The sequence below is a fragment of the Talpa europaea genome (genome assembly GCF_964194135.1).
Source record: "Talpa europaea genome assembly, chromosome: 10".
Classification (NCBI taxonomy): domain Eukaryota; kingdom Metazoa; phylum Chordata; class Mammalia; order Eulipotyphla; family Talpidae; genus Talpa; species Talpa europaea.
In genome coordinates this window covers 68908383-68927581 of record NC_140077.1, presented here as the reverse complement: position 1 = coordinate 68927581, position 19199 = coordinate 68908383, and the positions used below count along the sequence as shown (strand labels likewise).

The window sequence follows — 19199 nt, the reverse complement described above, 5'->3', positions numbered from 1 at the left end:
GCCTGAGGGAGACTGACAGAGCTTGATGGAGCTTCTGTGTCCCCTCCAAGTTCCTGCGTTGAAACCCTACCCCAGGGCCTCCCTCGTGGTGCAGGGGTTAAGTCTCGGCACAATGAAGCTATGACCAGCCACTGCAGCCCAAGTTCCATCCTGGTCAGGGAGCTGACCCACATGGCCCAGCAGACCTCTCCTGTCTCCCCTCAGCAGTGTATGTCAGTGAATCCTTCTGTTCTTCTCCCTACTCTGTCCTTGGTGAATCCTCTCACCCTGCCCCCCACCCAAGTACCTCTGGCCTGTACCCCAGCTCTTGTATGAGTAAATAAATAAAATAAATCTTTAAAAAAAAAAAAAAGGGTAAGAAAGAAAGAAACCCTACCCCAGTGTGCTGACTTAGGAGGTGAGGTGCCAGCGAGACGTGACTGAGAAGGTAGAGCCCCGGAGAGTGGGATCTGTGCTGGGTGACCAGAGGCCAGAAAGCTAGCCCCTCTGCCCAGCTAGGACAAGCCACTGGACACCCTCTGCATGCCAGGAAGATGCCCCTCACCTAGCCCACCCCTGCTGGTGCCCCTGCCTCAGACTTCTAGCCTCCAGAACCCCGAGACAGGAAAGCCTGTTGTCAAAGCCCGTCCCTAGCTACGGCAGTGGGACTGAGAACCGTTGGCATGAGCGTCCACTGCTATCCCCGTCCTGCCTTCACACGCGCGGGGGAAGACTGAAGGCGGAGTGTGGAGACTGCCTGCTTAGAAACCGCTTTCCCAGGGCCTCCCTGGTGGCACAGGGGTTAAGTACAGCACTGTGAAGCTGTCTGCAGCCTCTGCAACACAAGTTCGATCCCCGGCCAGGGAGCTACTCACATGGCGCAGCAGACCTCTCTTGCCTCCCTGGTGCCCCCTCAGCAGTGTATTTCAGTCAATCCACCTGTTCTGCTCCCCACTCTGCCTCTGGTGAATCCTCTCACCTCCCCACACCTCTGGCCTGTACCCCAGTTCTTGCATCCATAAATAAATAAATCTGAAAAAATGGAAAAAAGAAAAAAAAAGAAACCACCTTCCCGGGCCTAACAGACACCAAAGGAGCCCCAAACTCGAGGGCTTCGACAAAACCTGGACCTCCTTCACCCTTAACCCTCCAGGCCTCTCAGCACTCGCAACCCTCAGGCCAATCTCACGCTGATTTTTATCCCTGATGACACTGTCCAGGCCCGTGGCCCTGGTCAGGCCCGGGGCCCTGGTCACTGCCATGCCCTGGATGCATCTCAGCTCCCAGACGTTCCGGCCCAGCGGCCCTGACCGCCCACCCCACCCAGGGCACACACCTCCACCGCCCAGGCCCCTCGAAGTTCCTCACCAGGGCCGAGCCCACAAGCCACCCGATGTGCTGAGGCGCGCACGAATATTTGCTGAATGAATGAATGAATGAATGAATGAAGGATGAAGCTCTTCCTCGGACTTAGGGAAGCTCACTGCCCGCAGACGTGCCTTCCCGCCGTCCCTTCTGAGGAACACGCGCCAGTGCTGAGGCCCTCCTGCCCCCTCCCGCTGTCAACTGTCTCAAGAGGAATGTGGTCAGAACCCCGCTCCTTCTGGAAAAAACACTCCTTGTCTCAATATTTGTTCAACAAATACTTGCAGAGTGTCTGGACTGTGCTGGACGCCATACTAGGGACTGTTATGATAAAGCAGCGACGGCTACACTTTCGGGAGCTTGGCCTAAGGAAGTGATAAGAGCGGAGGGAAAGAAAGCTGGGGGGCCAGATGTTGGGGCGCTATTTACATCAGGTGCTTCCTGATGAGTTGAATATTTTTTTAAGATTTACTTTATTTATGCATACAAGAGCTGGGGTGTAGGCCAGAGGTGCAGGCTGCTAGGGGGTGAGAGAGCTCACCATAGACAAGATGGGGAGCAGAACAGACCAATTCACTGAAATACACTGCTGAGAGGAGCAGCTGGGAGACAGGAGAGGTCTGCTGTGCCCTTTGGGTCAGCTCCCTGGCTGGGGATTGAACTCGTGCTGCAGTGGCTGCTGATAGCTTGATTGCACCACCAGGGAGGCCCCAACCTGCCCTTTTGGATACAACTAATGACTGTGCAGAGACTTAACCTGAGACTTAACCTCTTGCGCCCCCAGAGAGGCTCCTATGCATTGACTTTTGAAAAAAATCTGAGTAAAATGAGGGAAAGAGGCACAGCTCTGGGCCCAGGGACACTGTGCCCCTGTCCCTGAGGCGGGAGACAGAGGGGCCTGGTCCAGGATCAGGAGAAAAGTCACAGTGGTGGAAAGAGGCAGGGAGGGCAGAGATGTGGCTGGAAAAGCACCTGGCCCTGGTGGCGGGAAGCTGACCAGCTCAGGGAAGGATGTAAAGGGGCTGACAGTGGAGGATGGGACAGGCCCTGCAGACTGGGGGTTGAGACCAGACCCAGCACTGATGCTGAAGGCATAGCTGACATGGCTTCTGGGGTGCTTCTGGGGCCTAGAACCCAGTGCTAGCCAGGGGTCAGGGGCGTGGCTGTGTGTCTGTGGCATCTGCGGTAACATCAAGTACAGGCTACAGTCTGCTACCTGCAATCTGATAGATGCTTCCAGAACACAGGAGAAATATCAGGGCCAGAAATAGAACGTGGGCAGCATCAGAAAGGAGATGAGATTCATTAGTGTGATGGGACTTATAGGGCAGACGCCTGCTGTCTGTCCAGGTGCAAAGCACCAGAATAAGTGTAAGCGAGGAGAGGGGGGGGATTGTTCTGTGTAGAGAAAGGCTCCCAGGAGGCACCCCACATCACGAGGAGGCTGTTATAGCTTGTGCTGCTTTGCCCTGGATTCTTCTGTATATGTTCAGGGCCAACTCAAGTAACAGCCACAGAATTCCGGAGCTAAGTCCCATCTTGTTATCTCATTGAGGGTCCTTCTGAGCCTGTGGCCTCCTGGGGGCGGGGCCACCCACCTCTGCTCTCAGCCAGGCCCTCCAAGGTAGATTTGTTCTGTTTGTTTTTTTTAAAGATTTATTTATTTATACATACAAGAGCTGGGGCACAGGCCAGAGATGTGGGGGATGAGAGGATTCACCAGAGACAGTGGGGAGCAGGACAGGCAGATTGACTGAAGTACAATGCTGAGGGAGCAGCGGGTGAGTCAAGAGAGGTCTGCACCATGTGGATTGCTCCCTGGCCTGCTGGGGATCGAACTCGTGCTTCAGAGGCTGTGGATTGTCTCATAGTGTGGTTTTTAACCCCTAGCGCCACCAGGGGGGCCCTCTAGGGTAGATTTGTTTCCAGCATCACAGCGGACTCCTCACCTCCACCTTCCTCTCCTTGAGGTCAGCTCCTTAGGAACAGAGCTTGGTCAGGCTTTGGTATGAGTGTTGTATCAACAATGACCATGTTAGAAAATAAAGCAAAAAATGTTAAGTTCAAGAATACAAGTCCACACTCCATTAATGGTCAAAGCAATGATGTCATTGCACATCTCATAGCTTCTGGAAAATTCCACTGTACTCTCCTGAGAGCGTGAGAATGAAAAACACAAATAATATCCCAGTGTTCTCAATGAAGACAGAGGCTTTGGCCTCAGGAGCGCTTGAAAAAGAATGCCTGTACACAGTGGCTTAGGTCAGCACCCAGCCTCCTGGTGTCCAGCCAGGAGACCAGCCTGACGCTACCCCAGGCCAATCCACATGTGCTCTCTCACCCTGGAAATTCTGTCTAATTTACTTACAAATCCCGCCCGTTGATTGGCTGGGAATCCCATGAAAAGACTCAAATCTGACACCCCAAGATTCTCAGGGCATTCTCCTCAAATGCCTGGCTCTGGTCTGCAGATTTTGTTGAGATTAGAATAAGGCAAATTCTAGGAGATTAAGAGGGAGGCCCTTCCCTTCTCATAGACCCTTTTCTCTTGCCCTGAACAAGGAAGCAGACACTACTACCCCTGAGCCCTGGTCCTTCCCCTAATGGAGAGGAAAAGTGACAGCCATGCACTAACAACCTTCTGGAATGTGGTGACCCTTTCCTCTCCTGGGCATCCTGGCCCACTGTCCTGTTCTCTCTCTCTCTCTCTCTCTCTCTATTTAAAGATTGATTTATGTATGCATACAAGAACTAGGGTATAGGTCGGAGGTGTAGGGGTTAAGAGGATTCACCAGAGACAGAGTGGAGAACAGAACAGGCAGACTGACTGAAATCCACAGCTGAGGGGAGTAGCGGGCAAGACATGAGTGGTCTGCTGCGCCATGTGGGTAGCTCCCTGGCCGGCCAAGGATCGAACTCATGACTGCAGAGACTGCCGTTGGACAGCTTAACAGTGCTGTGCTTAACCCCTTGCGCCACCAGAAGGCCCTCTCTCTTTTTTTAAAAAAGATTTATTTATTTATGCATACAAGAACTGGGGTGAAAGCCTGAGGTGGAGGGGTGGTGAGAGGATTCACCAGAGAGAGTGGGGGGCAGAACAAGCAGATCCACTGAAATCCACTGCTGAGGGGAGCAGCGGGTAGACAGGAGAGGTCTGCTACGCCCTGTGGGTCAGCTTCCTGGCCAGGGATCAGACTCAGGTGTCAGTGGCTGCCCATAGCTTGATAGCGCTGAGACTTTAACCCCTGGACCACCAGGGAAGACCCCATCCCACTCTCAGTTCAGCATATGAAGCCCCTCTCCCCAAAGAAGACCCCCAGGCCTCCCCTGTGCATGTGGCCTGAAACTGATTTATTCCTTTGCGAACCCATTTAATGCCGTTTTGGCAACTTGACCGGCCTAGAGGACCAGAGGGGTAGGTTCCCCTGCACCCTGACACTGACATAGCGTCTTACTTTTGGGTGGGAAGTGCTTTCTTTCCTTGTGGGTGATGAAGCTCAGCTCCACCCAGGAGCTCCTGCCGCTGTCGGGAACAGACTCTCTGACTCCATCCTGCGGGGACTGGGACGAATAGGCCTCTTTGAAATGCCTCCGCTGAACTCTGAGCAGGCTGACCTCATTGCCTCTCTCCACCAGGCAGTTGGACTCCCGCCTTTCGTTGATCTCCTCCAGAAGACCCCGCTTGCTGGTTATAAGTTTTTTAATTATCTCCCTGGTTCTTTTCATTGAAGCCATTATGCCGGCAGACCAATTACCAGTGATTCCTGTAAACAAATGGAAGAAACTGTGTGGCCAGGGCCCCAGAAGCCAGTCCACAATCAGGCCTTGGCCAGTTTTCTTTCTGCTCCCGTGGAGACCACCAAGGCATCACCCCTCCCATACCTCACTCCTCCCTGCGCAGACATCGCTCCAGACAAGCCACCCCGCCTGGCTCCATGAAACCAGGCCAGAGGCCTTTACACTGGCTGAGAGAGCTTTGGGGTGGGTCAGAGCTGCCATTTTAAGAAACCACCACCACTGAGAATGGTCCAGATCAAGAGAACTGATGATTGTGGACCTATTGCCAGAGAGTCCGTCAGTTCCCTTCACACCCTTTCTAGAGAATCTGTAACCAAAATGTAAAGTCAGGAATAGGTTAAGCTCCTTAACAGCAGTCAACCCTATTCTTTAACCACTTACCTCATTTCCTCTTTTCTTTTTTTTTTTTAAAGATGTATTTATTTATGCATACAAGAAAAAAAAAACAAAGAAACTGGGGTACAGGCCAGAGGTGTGGGGGGTGAGAAGATTCACCAGAGACAGAGTGGGGAACAGAACAGGTGGATCTGAAATCTACTGCTGAGGGGAGCAGCAGGGAGACAGGAGAGGTCTGCTGCGCCCTGTGGGCAGCTCCCTGGCTGGGGATTGAACTCATGCTGCAGTGGCTCAAATAGCTTCACAGGTTGCATCTTAACCCCTTACGCCACAAGGGAGGCCTCATTTCCTCTTTTCTTCCCATACAAACCCCTACTGAATTTGTACCCTAAATTGTACTTCTTTGATACAAAATAAACATACTGTTTTAATTGCCTCCTTAGGGTGTAGTACACAGATATCTGCTTTAGTCTTACTTTTAGGAACAGTTTCTTCTGATTATAAAAATAATTAATAAACAGTCATTTTGGGGCCTCCCCGGGGGCCCACAGAGTCTCAGGCTGTCACCATTGTGGCTTGAGTTCGATCCCCAGGCAGGGAGTGACCCACATGGTGCAGCAGACCTCACCTGTCTCACCTGCTGCTCCCCTCAGCAGTGTATTTCATCAGTCTGCCTGTTCTGTTCCCCGCTCTATCTCTGGTGAGTCCTCTCACCCCCTGCACCTCTGGCCTACACCAGAGGAATTAACTGAAAGGGGCCCAGAATTTACTGAATTTACTGAAAAGGGCCCAGACTAGGAAAACACCCATGTGCCCGAAGCCAACTCAAACATCCTCTGAAAGAACTTCCGCCTAGTTCTCTGGGAATCTCCAACAAAACTTTTTCAAGGAGGGTAAACAATACACCTCACAAGACAACCAATCAAGCACACAAGTAAGTCAGGCATCAAGAAGTGAGAAGAGCAAACCTATGAAATCTGCATACACTGGAAGCACCAGACAGACTATAAAATAATCACCACATGGCACAGATAAAGAAAGAAGAAAACAAGTTTGCAACTATCTTCAGGAAACAAGAAACCAAAAAGAATTCCTAGAAGTGAAAAAAATGTTAATAAATTTAGAACTCGTGTATGGATATAGCAGCAGGAGTGGATTCAGATGAAGAAAGAATCAGAGAACTGGAGGACAGAGCAGAAGCAACACCCTGAATGCAGCTCAGAAGAATAAAAGGATAGAAGTCTGAAAATGTTTATGGAAATGGGGAGGGGCACTCTACATGGAATGGGAAGTTCAGGGGAGAAGTGGGCAGAGGGCCACTGGTGGCCCCCACTGGTGATGCAGGGGTTAAAGACAGTGCTATCAAGCTATCGCCTATCGCTGCAGCAGGAGTTCCATCCCTGGCTGGCCAGGTAGCTGACCCACATGGCACAGGAGACCTCTCCTGTCTCTCCGTTGCTCCCCTCAGCACTGTATTTCAGTAGCTCCACCTGTTTTGTTTTGTTTTATAAGATTAATTTATTTATGCCTACAAGTGCTGGGGTGTAGGCCAGAGGTGCTGGGGATGCTGGGTGAGAGGATTTACCAGAGAAATGGCAGATCTACTGAAACACATTGCTGAGGGGAGCAGCAGGGAGACAGGAGAGGTCAGCTGTGCCATATGGGTAGCTCCCTGGCCAGGGATCGAACTCAGGATGCAGTAGCTTCATAGTGCTGAGACTCAACCCCTTGTGCCACCAGGGAGGCCCAGATCCCCCTGTTCTGCTCCCCACTCTGTCTCTGGTGAATCTTCTCACTCCCCACACCTCTGGCCTGCACCCCAGTTCTTCTATGCACACATAAATAAAATAAATCTTAAAAAAAAAAGTGCCTGGTTGGGCAGGCCTTCTTCCCTCTCACCCAATGCTGCCACAACTGTAGAGGTTATCGGCCAGAACAGGGTTTTGGTCAATGGACCTTGAATGCAGGTAATACCAGAGGAAGAGTGAGCAAGCTCTGAGCCAGTGAATAAGTCCTGAGTGGATGCCACACTGATGAGTTCTGGGGTGCTGAGGATTACAACTCCTAGCATGCCACGAATCTCACTTCCTGCATGGGGACTAGGGGCAGAGTTAAGTGACCATGCTGGGCTTAGAAACTGAACACATGTGTTCTTTTGCCTGAAAAGGGCTTTGAAAATACTGAGCATGGATATACAGTAAATCCTCATTATCCATGAACTCTATATTACAAATTTGCCTACTCAGTAAAATGTATGTTAACCCAAAATTAATACCTGAGGTTACTTTATAGAACACAATTGCCACAATAATGATAACCAACAGTAGATAGAGAGAGAGCGAAAGAGAGAGAGAGAGAGAGAGAGAGAAAGAGAGAGAGAGAGAGAGAGAGAGAGAGAGAGAGGTAGAAAACTATATTCCTATTTCTATGGTAGGTAGATTACTCTGTTACCTTTAATATACAGCAACTCAAAGCCTACTGAATCCACTGGCGAAGTTAGTCCAGAAATGTCACCCGGGTAATGGAATGTTCTGGCACAGGCCATTCCCACTTTGTTCTAGTCATAGAACTCTTAGTAAGGGAAGTCCTAAAGTCAGAGAGATCATTTACATATCAGTTTTGTGTGTTTTTGAATAAATTACTCCACCTCTCTTAGCATTGGTTTTTCATTTGTAAAATGGGATAAGATACACTTCTTGATTGTAACTTTTGTAAAAGGTGCATTTGTGTGTGTGATAAGTGGTGGCTGGAGCTGGAGCTCAATGAGAGATGCCTTAGAGCTCGCTGCATTGGGCCTGGCATCCACTTTCACGTGTACTGGTATTTCTCTGAGCCTGTGCTGCTCTGGGGTCTGGGGACAAATGGGTCCCTGCCCCTAAGGCACTTACAGTTGAAGGGTCTATGGTAGGTGTTTAATAAATCAAAGCCCTTTATACTGATTTTGTTATAGAGCAACCCCGATATTAAACGGGTTCCTGGCTGTGGGTCCTCACCCGCGCGCTTTAAAGGGACTTATGAATACTCTACTACAGACACACGCAAAAGGGTTAATAAAAGGTTTATTTACAAGAGAAAAAGAAATAAGGAAAATGTACAACTCAGGGAGAAAATAGGGAAATAAAGTCTTTAATGCGTCCTACCTGATCCGAGGACCTGGAAACCCAAAGGCACTCTCAGAGCTGGCCGGACGCTCCGAGCTGGCTGAGAGCCCAAAAATGGAGAGCCCCCAAAGCCCACGTGTCTGCCTTTTGTATCCACCTGGCTGCTTAACCCCACCCTCAGGTCCCAGCCACCTTCCCTTTGGTGGTGATGGGATTTGGAGTTCCCAGTGTCTTTGGCTTTGACCTGGGGTGGGGGTGGAGTCCACAAAGCCTATATGGAATTTGCTTTGGGACTGCCTTTTCCCCCTAACAATTTCACTAAAATTTCATATTTTCCTTGAGAAATTATTTAATCGATATCTTCTCTTTATAAGAGGAAGCCTCCAACTTAAAAGAAAATCTTCAGAAATACAAAAGTCATAATTTCTTTCTCTCTTTACAGGAATTAGTGATAAAAGGAAGATTGGTCTTGAAGGCACAAAACCAGAGCACTTAATTCCTTAAAGAATGATGGGAAAGGGCTCTCTGGGGTTTAGGGGTTAAGTTTCAGGCTATTACTCTAAGGCCTGAGTTCCATCCCCAGCCTGGGAGCTGACCCACATGTCGCAGCAGAACTCTCCAGTGGTCTGCTCCCCACTCTGCTCCCCACTCTGTCTCTGGTAAATCCTCTCACCCCCCACACCTCTGGCCTACATCCCCAGTCCTTCTAGGCAAATATTTTTTAAAAAAAGGAATGATGGGAAGGGTTGTTACAGACAGGGAGAGGGGTACCCCAGAACCTCTAAACCTACCCATTCTAAATAAGTTCTAGATATCTGCCACATCAAGACAAAACATAAAAGACCTTTAATAGAAAAGAATTTTAATACAAAAAATATCATTTCCAAATAAGCACCCGAAGTACCTATCCCCTCGTGAGTAAATGGCCAGCCAAACAGGGGTGGCCCAAGTAGGGCCACTGAGGACTGAAAGCCTGATGCATGTTTAAGGCTCCTGCCAGCGGGGACCCATAGGAAAGGGGCAGAGGGACCCAGGATGTCAGGGATAGGAGAAGCAAAATCAAGATAAAGGCGGGGGGCCTCCCTGGGGGTGCAGGGGTTAAAGACAGAACTATCAAGCTCTCACCAGCCACTGCAGCTCCAGTTCTATCCCCGGCCAGGGAGCTACCCAATGTGAGACTTAGCCACTATTCCTCCATCTTGTGTATAACCGCCATCTTAGTATTTCAAGTTTTGCTTACTCAAGACTAATTAACCTGCATTCCAAAGAGGGTTTATGACCCCCACCCCACTCTGGTCTTATCTCTGATGGCTGGCCACAGTGGAGCCGAGTAATGGGTCTAATTGGCCATAAAATAGAACCGAGCAATGCAGGCCACTGATGGGGTCAAACTAGCCATAAAATAACTGTGTACCCACCATTATTAAGAAATGCACCTGTGTAATCAATGAATGATGCACCTATGTAACTAATGAATGACTGCCAACATGATTTAATTTTTAGAAATCTACTTGTATCCCTATATAAGATCCCTGTCTCCTTTGTTCAGGGCTCCCGACCTCCACCGTTACATCGGTGCGTGTTGTGGACCCGGACTTGAGCCTGTAATAAACTCCTTTATGCTCTTGCAGCGGCTGTCTGTGTGTCCTTGGGGGCTGCACTGGTCGACGCTGGGCACAACACCCAAAGGGCGCAGCAGACCTCTCCTGTCTCCCCCCTGCTCCCCTCAGCAGTGGATTTCCAGGGATCTGCCTGTTCTGCTTCCCACTCTGCCTCTGGTGAATCACCCCACCCCACCCTGTCCCCCACCACTGGCCTGTACCATATTTCTTGTATGCATAAATAATCTTTTAAAAAAATAAAAAATAAATAAAAAGATGTTGGGGCCTTAGGATATTTAGTTCCTAGAACTGGCTTAACAGCTAAGTTCATCACTTCTACCCACCCCACCCCCCCCATCTCCCAGTGCTGCGTGAGCCAGGATTCTGGCCTTCTGATGCCTCCTTTCCCACTTTTCTATTCTTAGCCTCTGTCAAGGTCATCTGCCTGGTCAGATGACCAGGCTGCGGGCTTCCCTGGGGGCGCAGGGGTTAAAGACTGTACCACAGGTACTGTGGCACCTGAAACAGCCACCTTTGCAAATAACCTCCTCCTATTCTGTCTGTGAAAACCCTCCCTTCTGGGGGAGCCTGGCAGCTCCCAGACTGGACACTGCCCAATTCAAGAATCACTCCATGCAGCTGCTCTGATCTCCAAGGTTGTGAGTTTTGTTTTTTAACAGAGTTGACAAGTTTAAACTATTCTTGCCTGGGCATATTGGTTGTGGATTGCGTCTTCTGGTTAAAAGTCCATAAACAGGTATTTTTGTGACACAGCACAAGGTATGTGGAATTGCTTACTTGATGGTTTAAAACAACTGCATTTTGTCTCAGCTCAAATACTGGGGTTTAATCACTCTGATTGATGGCGGAGAAGAACAGAAAACTTGGAACAGAGGCAGCACAAGATTGAATCCTGGCTCACGCGGTGCTGGGAGCTGGAGGTGGGGGTGGGGGTAGAAGTGATGAATGTAGCTGTTAAACCAGCTCTAGGAATTAAATATCCTAGGCCCCAACTCCTAGAGCAAATGTCAGCCCTAGGGAGTATCACCAAGCACAGGCCAAAAGAAAGAGGATATGGAGATTGAGGACCCTTAGGGAATCTCTGATCCTTTTCATTTCCTGCATAGTTATTCAAAGTTAACGAAAGTTTAACAATTTCACAAAGGAACAAGCCCTTCCTAGAGACAATATTAGGGAGATTTTTGCCCTTCGCCTTTTCCTGGGCACCACCGTGTTACACCCAGTGCAGAGAAAATATATAATTGAGCAAATGAATATAATAAAGATTCCAGCAGAACTTTCAGCCCAGGTGCAATGAACACTCCAACACAGGCATAATCACAAGGTTGCTTACTTACAGCTCCTTCCCTCTCAAGATTCATGGCCAGGGCCTCAGCACTCTTATCTAGAAGGTTGGGCAGCCAGCCAAGCTGGTCTGTCTCTCCAAGGCCATCCCCAATGCCTGCATCTTTCCCCCCTTGCCTGGCCCCCCTTGTCTGGGGACTTTGCCACAAATGGTTGTGGCTGCTGAAAAACGATGTTATCAGTGTAACAGATATGGACACAGTTGTGTATAAAAGAAACTCTTGGTCTTTAAATAGGTGCTCAGACCTTACAGGGCTACCCAGGTCCTGGACCTCATGCATGAGAAATAAAGCTTTTCCTGACCTCATCATTCCTGAAGTACCGCTTGTTCTTCCTCTGTCTGGGTAAAAAGTAGAATCTATTTCTACAACACTGGCATGGGGCCTGCCCTCCTGTGTCTATGCTTCTTTTCACCTACTTTCTCCCTCTGCAGGGCAGCGCCTCCTGCCCCCCCAGGACTGTGGCCTTGCTGGGCTTCTCCTCACTGATGCCCCTCAGCAGAGGCAGCTCCTCCCCAGGCTGCAGCTGGGACCAAGCAGGCCTCTCTCAGCACATAGGTCCCTTTCAGGACAGCCTTTTCTGCCTGCTGAGTGTGTGCGGTCTCCTTTGTTCTCACTCCCTTTATAATAAACCTGCTCCCCCTTTTAAAAAAGATATATTTATGCATACAAGAACTGGGGTGTAAGCCAGAGGTGCAGGGCGTGAGAGGATTCACCAGAAAGAATGGGCAGCAGAACAGGCAGATCTGCTGAAATACACTGCTGAGGGAAGCAGCAGGCAGGCAGGAGAGGTCTGTTGGCCATGTGGGTCACCTCCCTGGCCTGATTGAACTCCTGCTATAGTGTCTGCCAATAGCTTGATAGTGCCACTAGGGAGGCCCTAACCTACCCTTTTTTTTTTTTTTTAAGATTTATTTATTTATGCATACAAGAACTTGGGTACAGGCCAAAGGTGGCAGGGGAACCCGAGAGGATTCAGAGGACAGAAGACGCTGAGAGGATTCACCAGAGACAGAGTGGGGAGCAGAATAGGCAGATTGACTGAAATCCCCTGCTGAGGGGAGCAGCGGGGAGACAGGAGAGGTCTGCTGCACCAGGTGGGTAGCTCCCTGGCTGGGGATTGAACTCGTGCTATAGTAGCTGCAGATTGCTTCATAGTGCTGATGCTTAACCTCTTGTGCCAGCAGGGAGGGAGGCCCAACAATTTTCCCTTTTGGATACAACTATCATCTCTGTGTCATGGAGAAATTTGCCAGTACAGCTGAAAGGGGAACTCTGGGGCAACTTTTCCCAGAGTTAACTTAACCAAGGAATCCACTCTCCAAACCCAACATCCTCAAAACCGACTTCATCACTAGATTGATGAAGATTCCCCACTCAGATTCCTGAGGGTATGCTTACAGGTCTGATGCTGGTTTGGAGAAGTGCTGGGTTCAGGGCATGGGTCCTTGGGATTGTAACAGGGGGTCCCCAGAGAAAGGGGAGGTTCCAGTTTCCTTGCCCCACCCAAGGGAGGGTGGGGCTGAGCAGAGAGGAGGAGAAGCTGGAGAGGAGCCTGAGGAAGGGAGAGGACAGGAAGCAGAGACATGTGAAGAAGCTGCGCTTGCATCTTAGTCCTGGACTGGTTGGAACAGACGTGGGTGAGAGACCGTAGCGGAGGTGACAGTGGCAGCTTTTATCTTGATTTTGCTTTTGCTCTTTACCTTCCAAACTTGTCTGGCCCTTTCTGCTCCTTTCCTATGGGTCCCCACCAGGAGGGGTCTTAGCCATGCACCAGGCTTTTGGGCCTCAGTGGCCCTGCTTCGGGTCACCCCGTTGGGTTGGTCATTTACCCACGAGGGGATGGGCAACTTCGGGTTCTTGATTAGGAAAGTATATTCTTCCCCTTTTCTGTATCACACACTAATTTTATTAAAGTCCCTTTCCATTGAAGGTCTAACGAACTAGAGTATGTTTTGTCTTGACGCAGTAGATGGCAGTGCCTATTTAGAGCAGGTTTGGGGGTTTTGGGGTGCCCCTCTCATGCCCTGCAACAGTACTATACAGTCATCCAGGGACAGTGCCCAGTGGAGGACAGGTCACTGTCTATGGGGTCTGTGACTATGGGCTGAAGCCAAAGGCTGTTACAGGTGGTGCCCCATGGAGGGGGGTGCTGGAAGATGAATAGCCCCAGGCAATATTCAAGAAAGTATCCACGGGGTGGAGACTCAGAGAGGAAATAGAAAGGCCTGCAGGAGCAGCCTCCTGGATTCAAGGTGTTTTTTAGGGATTATTCAGCATTTTTGTATCCTCAGGGAAGGCGGGGTCAATCATTCCTGCCCCCACCATGTGGATCTGCCAGAAGATTTTTGCAGGCGGAGAGGCTCCAGCAGCCAACGTCAGAGAAGGCTGAGAAGCTTTGCAGGTAGCTGAGCAGCTGAAACTTCACAGACTTGCTGTGATTACAGCCTGGCAGAGAAGGTGAAGACCCAGAGCCAGGCCTCACGGAGCTGTGAGTGTGGCCGCTTGTTGGTCTTCACCTGCAGCAGCTGCTGTTTCCAAGGTTGTTTGTCTGGTGCTGCACTGGGGCATCTCGGCAGCTCCATGAGCATCTCCTGTCTTTGTGAGTTGGATCCCAGCCTATAGTCTGGCTGCTGCATGCTCCAGGCCTCAGTAGCAGGAAACGCTATCTTAGATACCTTCTGTTTAGGACTTCAAAACACTGGACACGGCGCTGGGTAAGGTAAACAGCCATTTGTGGCCTCAGTGACTCTTTGTTTTCCCATGTTAAATAAATCCCATTATTGATCTCTGAGCCTGAGTGGTCTTGCATTTACTGGCTAATTGCCCAGTATCAGTTTCACCCACGATGGCAAGACCACTCAGACTCAAGGAATAATAATAAGGTTTATTTAACAAACTGGAAACAAAAAGTCACCAAGGCCACAATGGCAACTGTCTCAGGCAATGTCCCCAGAGTCCCAAACAGAATGCTGCTTCTCTACTGTGGCGTCATCCGGCCCTCGAGGGCCTGGAGCGCAATGTAGCTGAGGGCACCAATAGGAGGCCCCTGAGACTCTGCCACCTCTCCCACCCTAGCCTGAAGGTCAGGATGGACAGCACTGGGCACTGGACCAGGAGGCAGTGGTAGCTGTGTAACAGGGTGGTCCCCAGGAAAGGGGGAGGTTCCCTGCCCCACCCAAGGGAGGGTGGAGCTGAGCAGGAAGAGGAGAAGCTGCAGAAGAGACTGAGGAAGGAAGCAGGATGGGGCAAGGAGACCTGGAGGAGGCGCATGGAACCTAGAGACACGTGAAGAAACTGTGCTTGTCTTTTGGTCGTGGACTGGGTAACACAGATGTGGGTGAGATCCGTGGGGAGGTGACAATGGCAGCTTTTATCTTGATGTTGATTTTGTTCTTTTCCTTCCGGGCTTGTCCAGTTGTTTGTGACCCTTTTCTGTGGGTCCCCACTGGAAGATGCTTTAGACTTGTAGCAGGCTTTGGGGCCTTGTTCTGGGCCAATCCCATTTGGATGGACTTTTACCCACAAGGGGACGGGTAACTCTGGATGCTTCATTTAGAAACTAGACTCTTTGCCTTACCTGTATTGTTTCCTAGTTTTATTAATGTTCCTTCCCATTAAAGTCTCCTATGTTTTGTGTTGATGCGGCGGATGGCAGAACCCATTTAGAATAGGCAGGTTTGCGGGGGTTTGGGCTGCCCCTCTCCCTGTCCTATAACAGCTGCAGTAGCAAGGGCAGTGCTGCAGGATCAGGTCGACAGCTCAGTGACCTACCAGGCAGGGGGCCCTCGGTGTGCCCTCCCAGGCGACTGTTGCAGAGGCAGGCCCAGCTTCTAGGTCCCTGTAAAACTGTTCGCTCGGCTTCTCTCTTCAGAGGTCAGCTGCTGGAAGTTTTTTTTAAAGATTTATTTATGCATACAAGAACTGGGGTACAGGCCAGAGGTGTGGGGGGTGAGAGGATTCACCAGAAACAGAGTGGGGAGCAGAACAGGCAGATGTAGTGAAATACACTGCTGAGGGGACAGCGGGGAGACAGGAGAGGTCTGCTGCACAATGTGGGTAGCTCCCTGGTCAGGGATTGAACTCATGCTGCAGTTGCTGCTAATAGCTTCATAGGTTGTGACTTAACTCCCTGTGCCACAAAGGAGACCCATTGCTGTAATTCTTTTTTCAGGAATGTAACATATCCATAAACTGTGCCTCCTTAGGGGGAAAGACAAGGAAGGAGTCTCATTTCCAGCTTCCTCTAGCCCTTCATTCCCAGCTTCCCACAGAGCACTTTGTTATGGTAATGGGCACTCCCTAACATGTAAAGGTACTTAGATACTGTTACTCACGGTAACAGTGGTGCAAGGTAAAGGCAGGGGTATAGGTTCTATGCCCCTCCCCATGATCCACTCTGAATCTCACAGCTCACCTTCCTAGACCATGAGAAACCTTTGCTCGGGACCAGCCACATCACTCCTATGATCGTCTTGGACTTTGGCTCCTGGGTGCTGTTCTAATCTCCTATCACTAACTTGTTATTGATCCAAATCTCAGAATTGGCAGTTCCGTCCCACAATGTAGCTCAATCCCATCTTGACTCCCAGCCATGTGATACCTCTAGCAATTGCCTTCTGGAAGAGATTAAGTTTCACGTCATACACATGACAGGAAGTATTATTCAGCCCTAGCTGGTGAGTTAGTGTCTCCACTGCCAAGAGCTGCACAAAAGGAATCTTCCTCGTCCCCCCTGGGATCTTCTAAGTTGGCAAATAAACCGGCAGACAAACTGATGAGAAAAAAGCCAAAAGGAAGTTTGATGACCATATGCTCACCTCCTATATGCAGGGAGAGACTCAGTAAAATTGAGAAACCCTCCAAATGGCTTCAGCTCCAACTTCAGTGACGAAGTTTTGACAAGGGAGGTTGGGGGAAGAAAAGGGAAGGCATTTACTAAGCAAGGCATGCAGATTAGGGGCCTCCCTGGTGGTGCAAGGGGTTAAGAGGCAGCACTATGAAGCAATCTGCAGGCACCACAGCACCAATTCAATCCCTGGCCAGGAAGCTGACCTACATGGCACAGCAGACCTCTCTTGACTCACCCACTACTCCCCTCAGCAGTCTATTTCAGTCAGTCTGCCTGTTCTGTTCCCCACTGTCTCTGGTGAATCCTCTCACTGCCCCCTACCCCCCACCCCACCTCCTGCACCTGTGGCCTGTATCCCAGTTCTTTTTTTTTTTTTTAATAGAGGCATGTTTTATTTATTTATTTGTTTTTGTTTGTTTGTTTATACATGCACTGGGTACAGTCAGAAGCGCGGGAGGGTGAGAGAATTCACCAGAGCAGAGCTGGGAGCAGAGCAGGCAGAAGGACCGAAGTACACTGCTGAGGGGAGCAGCGGGCGGCAGGAGAGGTCTGCGCGCCATGTGGGACCCTCCTCCGGTGGCCGGGGAGCAGCTGGGGATCAAACCAGCGCCGCAGAGGCCGCGGGCAGCTTCGCAACCCAGCACTCAACCGCTGCGCCACCGGGGAGGCCCTGTATCCCAGTTCTTGTATGCAGATTAAGTTCTGCTTTCTTGGGGTGGGAGGTTGGGTAGGCCTTCATGTATAAGCCCTTACAGAGAGGAGTTTCCACATAAATGTCTTTTTCAAAAGCAACCTCCAGGGCCTCCCTGGTGGTGCAAGGTGTTAAGATGATACCTACTAAGCTATCCAGAGCCACTGCAGTGGGAGTTTGATCCCCTGCCAGCCAGGGCGCTACCCACAAGGTACAGCAGACTTCTCCTGACTCACCCACTGCTCCCCTCAGCAGTGTATTTCAATCAATCTGCCTATTCTGTTCCCCACTGTCTCTGGTGAATCCTCTCACCCCCTGCATCTCTGGCCTGTACCCCAGTTCTTGTATGCATAAATAAATAAATCTTTAAAAAAAAAAAAAGCAACCTCCACCTATCCTTCTAAGCCCCTCCCATGAAATAAACATTTTTTCCAAAAACATATGGGAGGGAGGGTGTGCCCCTCCCCTAAACCATGTGCCAGTCTCCTTCCTTCATTTATTTTTTTAAATTTTGTTTTATATATTTTTTACATAATTTTTCATTTTTGCAGTGTATGCATTTTCATCTTTCCCCCCTAACAATATTCCCCATAGAATTCCCACCCCCTCTTATTTTGACCTTAATTCCTTCCCCCACCCCCAGGTGTCTCTGGTTTATGGTTGCTTGTTGATTTTGAATTTTACTTTATTATAATTAGGCTTTTTCCTGGTCCCTTATTTAAGTTTTCTAAATTCCTGCTATGGGTGAGACCATCCAGTATTTTTCTTTTTCTTTCTGGCTTATTTTGCTGAGCATGATCCCTTCCAGCTCCATCCATGTTGCTGCAAATTGCATGAGTTTATCTTTTTTGATCCTCCCTTTATTTAAACCTCACACTGACCATCTTCCAAAGCAGATTATGGAGGGCCTCCCCGGTGGCGCAGCGGTTGAGCCCTGGGTTGCGAAGCTGCCCGCGGCCTCTGTAGCGCCGGTTCGATCCCCGGCTGCTCCCCGGCCACCAGAGGAGGGTCCCACATGGCGCGCAGACCTCTCCTGCCGCCCGCTGCTCCCCTCAGCAGTGTATTTCGGTCCTTCTGTCTGCTCTGCTTCCCGCTCTGGCTCTGGTGAATTCTCTCACCCTCCCGCGCTTCTGACTGTACCCAGTGCATGTATAAACAAAAACAAACAAACAAACAAATAAATAAAACATGCCTCTATTTAAAAAAAAATATATATATATATATAAAAAAGCAGATTATGGAGCAGAAGAGTAACTTGCCCAAGGAGACACAGAGGTTGGAATTCAAATAAAGGCTTTCAAATTAGTAACTTTAAGGAGGGTGGGGCACGCCTTAGATTTGTGAACCTGTGATCTGCCTCTGATGCTCCCCAATGCTCCAAACCCCCTTGGTGTTTGCTTCCTGCAGATGGTGACAGTGTCCTCTGCAGAGCTTGTCATGTGCTGGGCAGGCAAGTGACAAGGTGAGCAAGAAGAAAAGTGCCACAGCACACCTCTCCTGTCTCACCCGCTGCTCCCCTCGGCAGTGTATTTCAATCAATCTGCCTACTCTGTTCCCCACTCTGTCTCTGGTGAATCCGGTCACCCCCCCCCCCAATCCCGCACCTCTGGCCTCTACCCCAGCTCTTGTATGCATAAATAAATAAATCTTTTTAAAAAAGAAGAAGAGGGAGCTGGCAAAAATGTGGAGGGAATGGATGCTGACTGGCCTGTGTGATACCCAAAGGACGCTGAGGAAACAAACGACCTCTAAAGAAGGCACCAGAACAGTCAAAAAGAATGGCCTCCTTGCGATACCGAGGAAGCTGCCTCCGGACAGAAGCCTCTCCAAGCCCCACTGGGTGATGGGAATGCGGCCGTGTAGAATTTGGCAGTCTCTGGTTTCTGAGAGCCGGGAAGGCGGCAGACACAGACACTCAGTAAATTACTGTGAACACCTGGATTGCAGTCACCTGAGCCTGGGGCGAAGAAAGTGGACTTGGGGCCCAGCGCGCTCTTGGGGGCAGGGGCTGTGTCACTCTTCCTTTTCCTCCCCCAGAGCCCACGACAGCCTGTCCCTGGACCCCCACGCCCCGGCCGGTGCGCGTCCAGAAGCCAGCCGCGGGGGGCGGCT

The 19199-nt window shown here is 50.1% G+C and overlaps 1 protein-coding gene across 1 annotated transcript; it reads right to left on the bottom strand.

Moving 5' to 3' along the window:
* Positions 1-4743: 4743 nt before the first annotated feature.
* SPATA45 (spermatogenesis associated 45) lies at positions 4744-5079 on the bottom strand (the record flags this gene model as incomplete). Its single annotated transcript, XM_084245497.1, has 1 exon — positions 4744-5079. One exon carries the CDS (start codon positions 5077-5079, stop codon positions 4744-4746), a length of 336 nt encoding a protein of 111 aa, XP_084101623.1.
* Positions 5080-19199: the final 14120 nt, after the last annotated feature.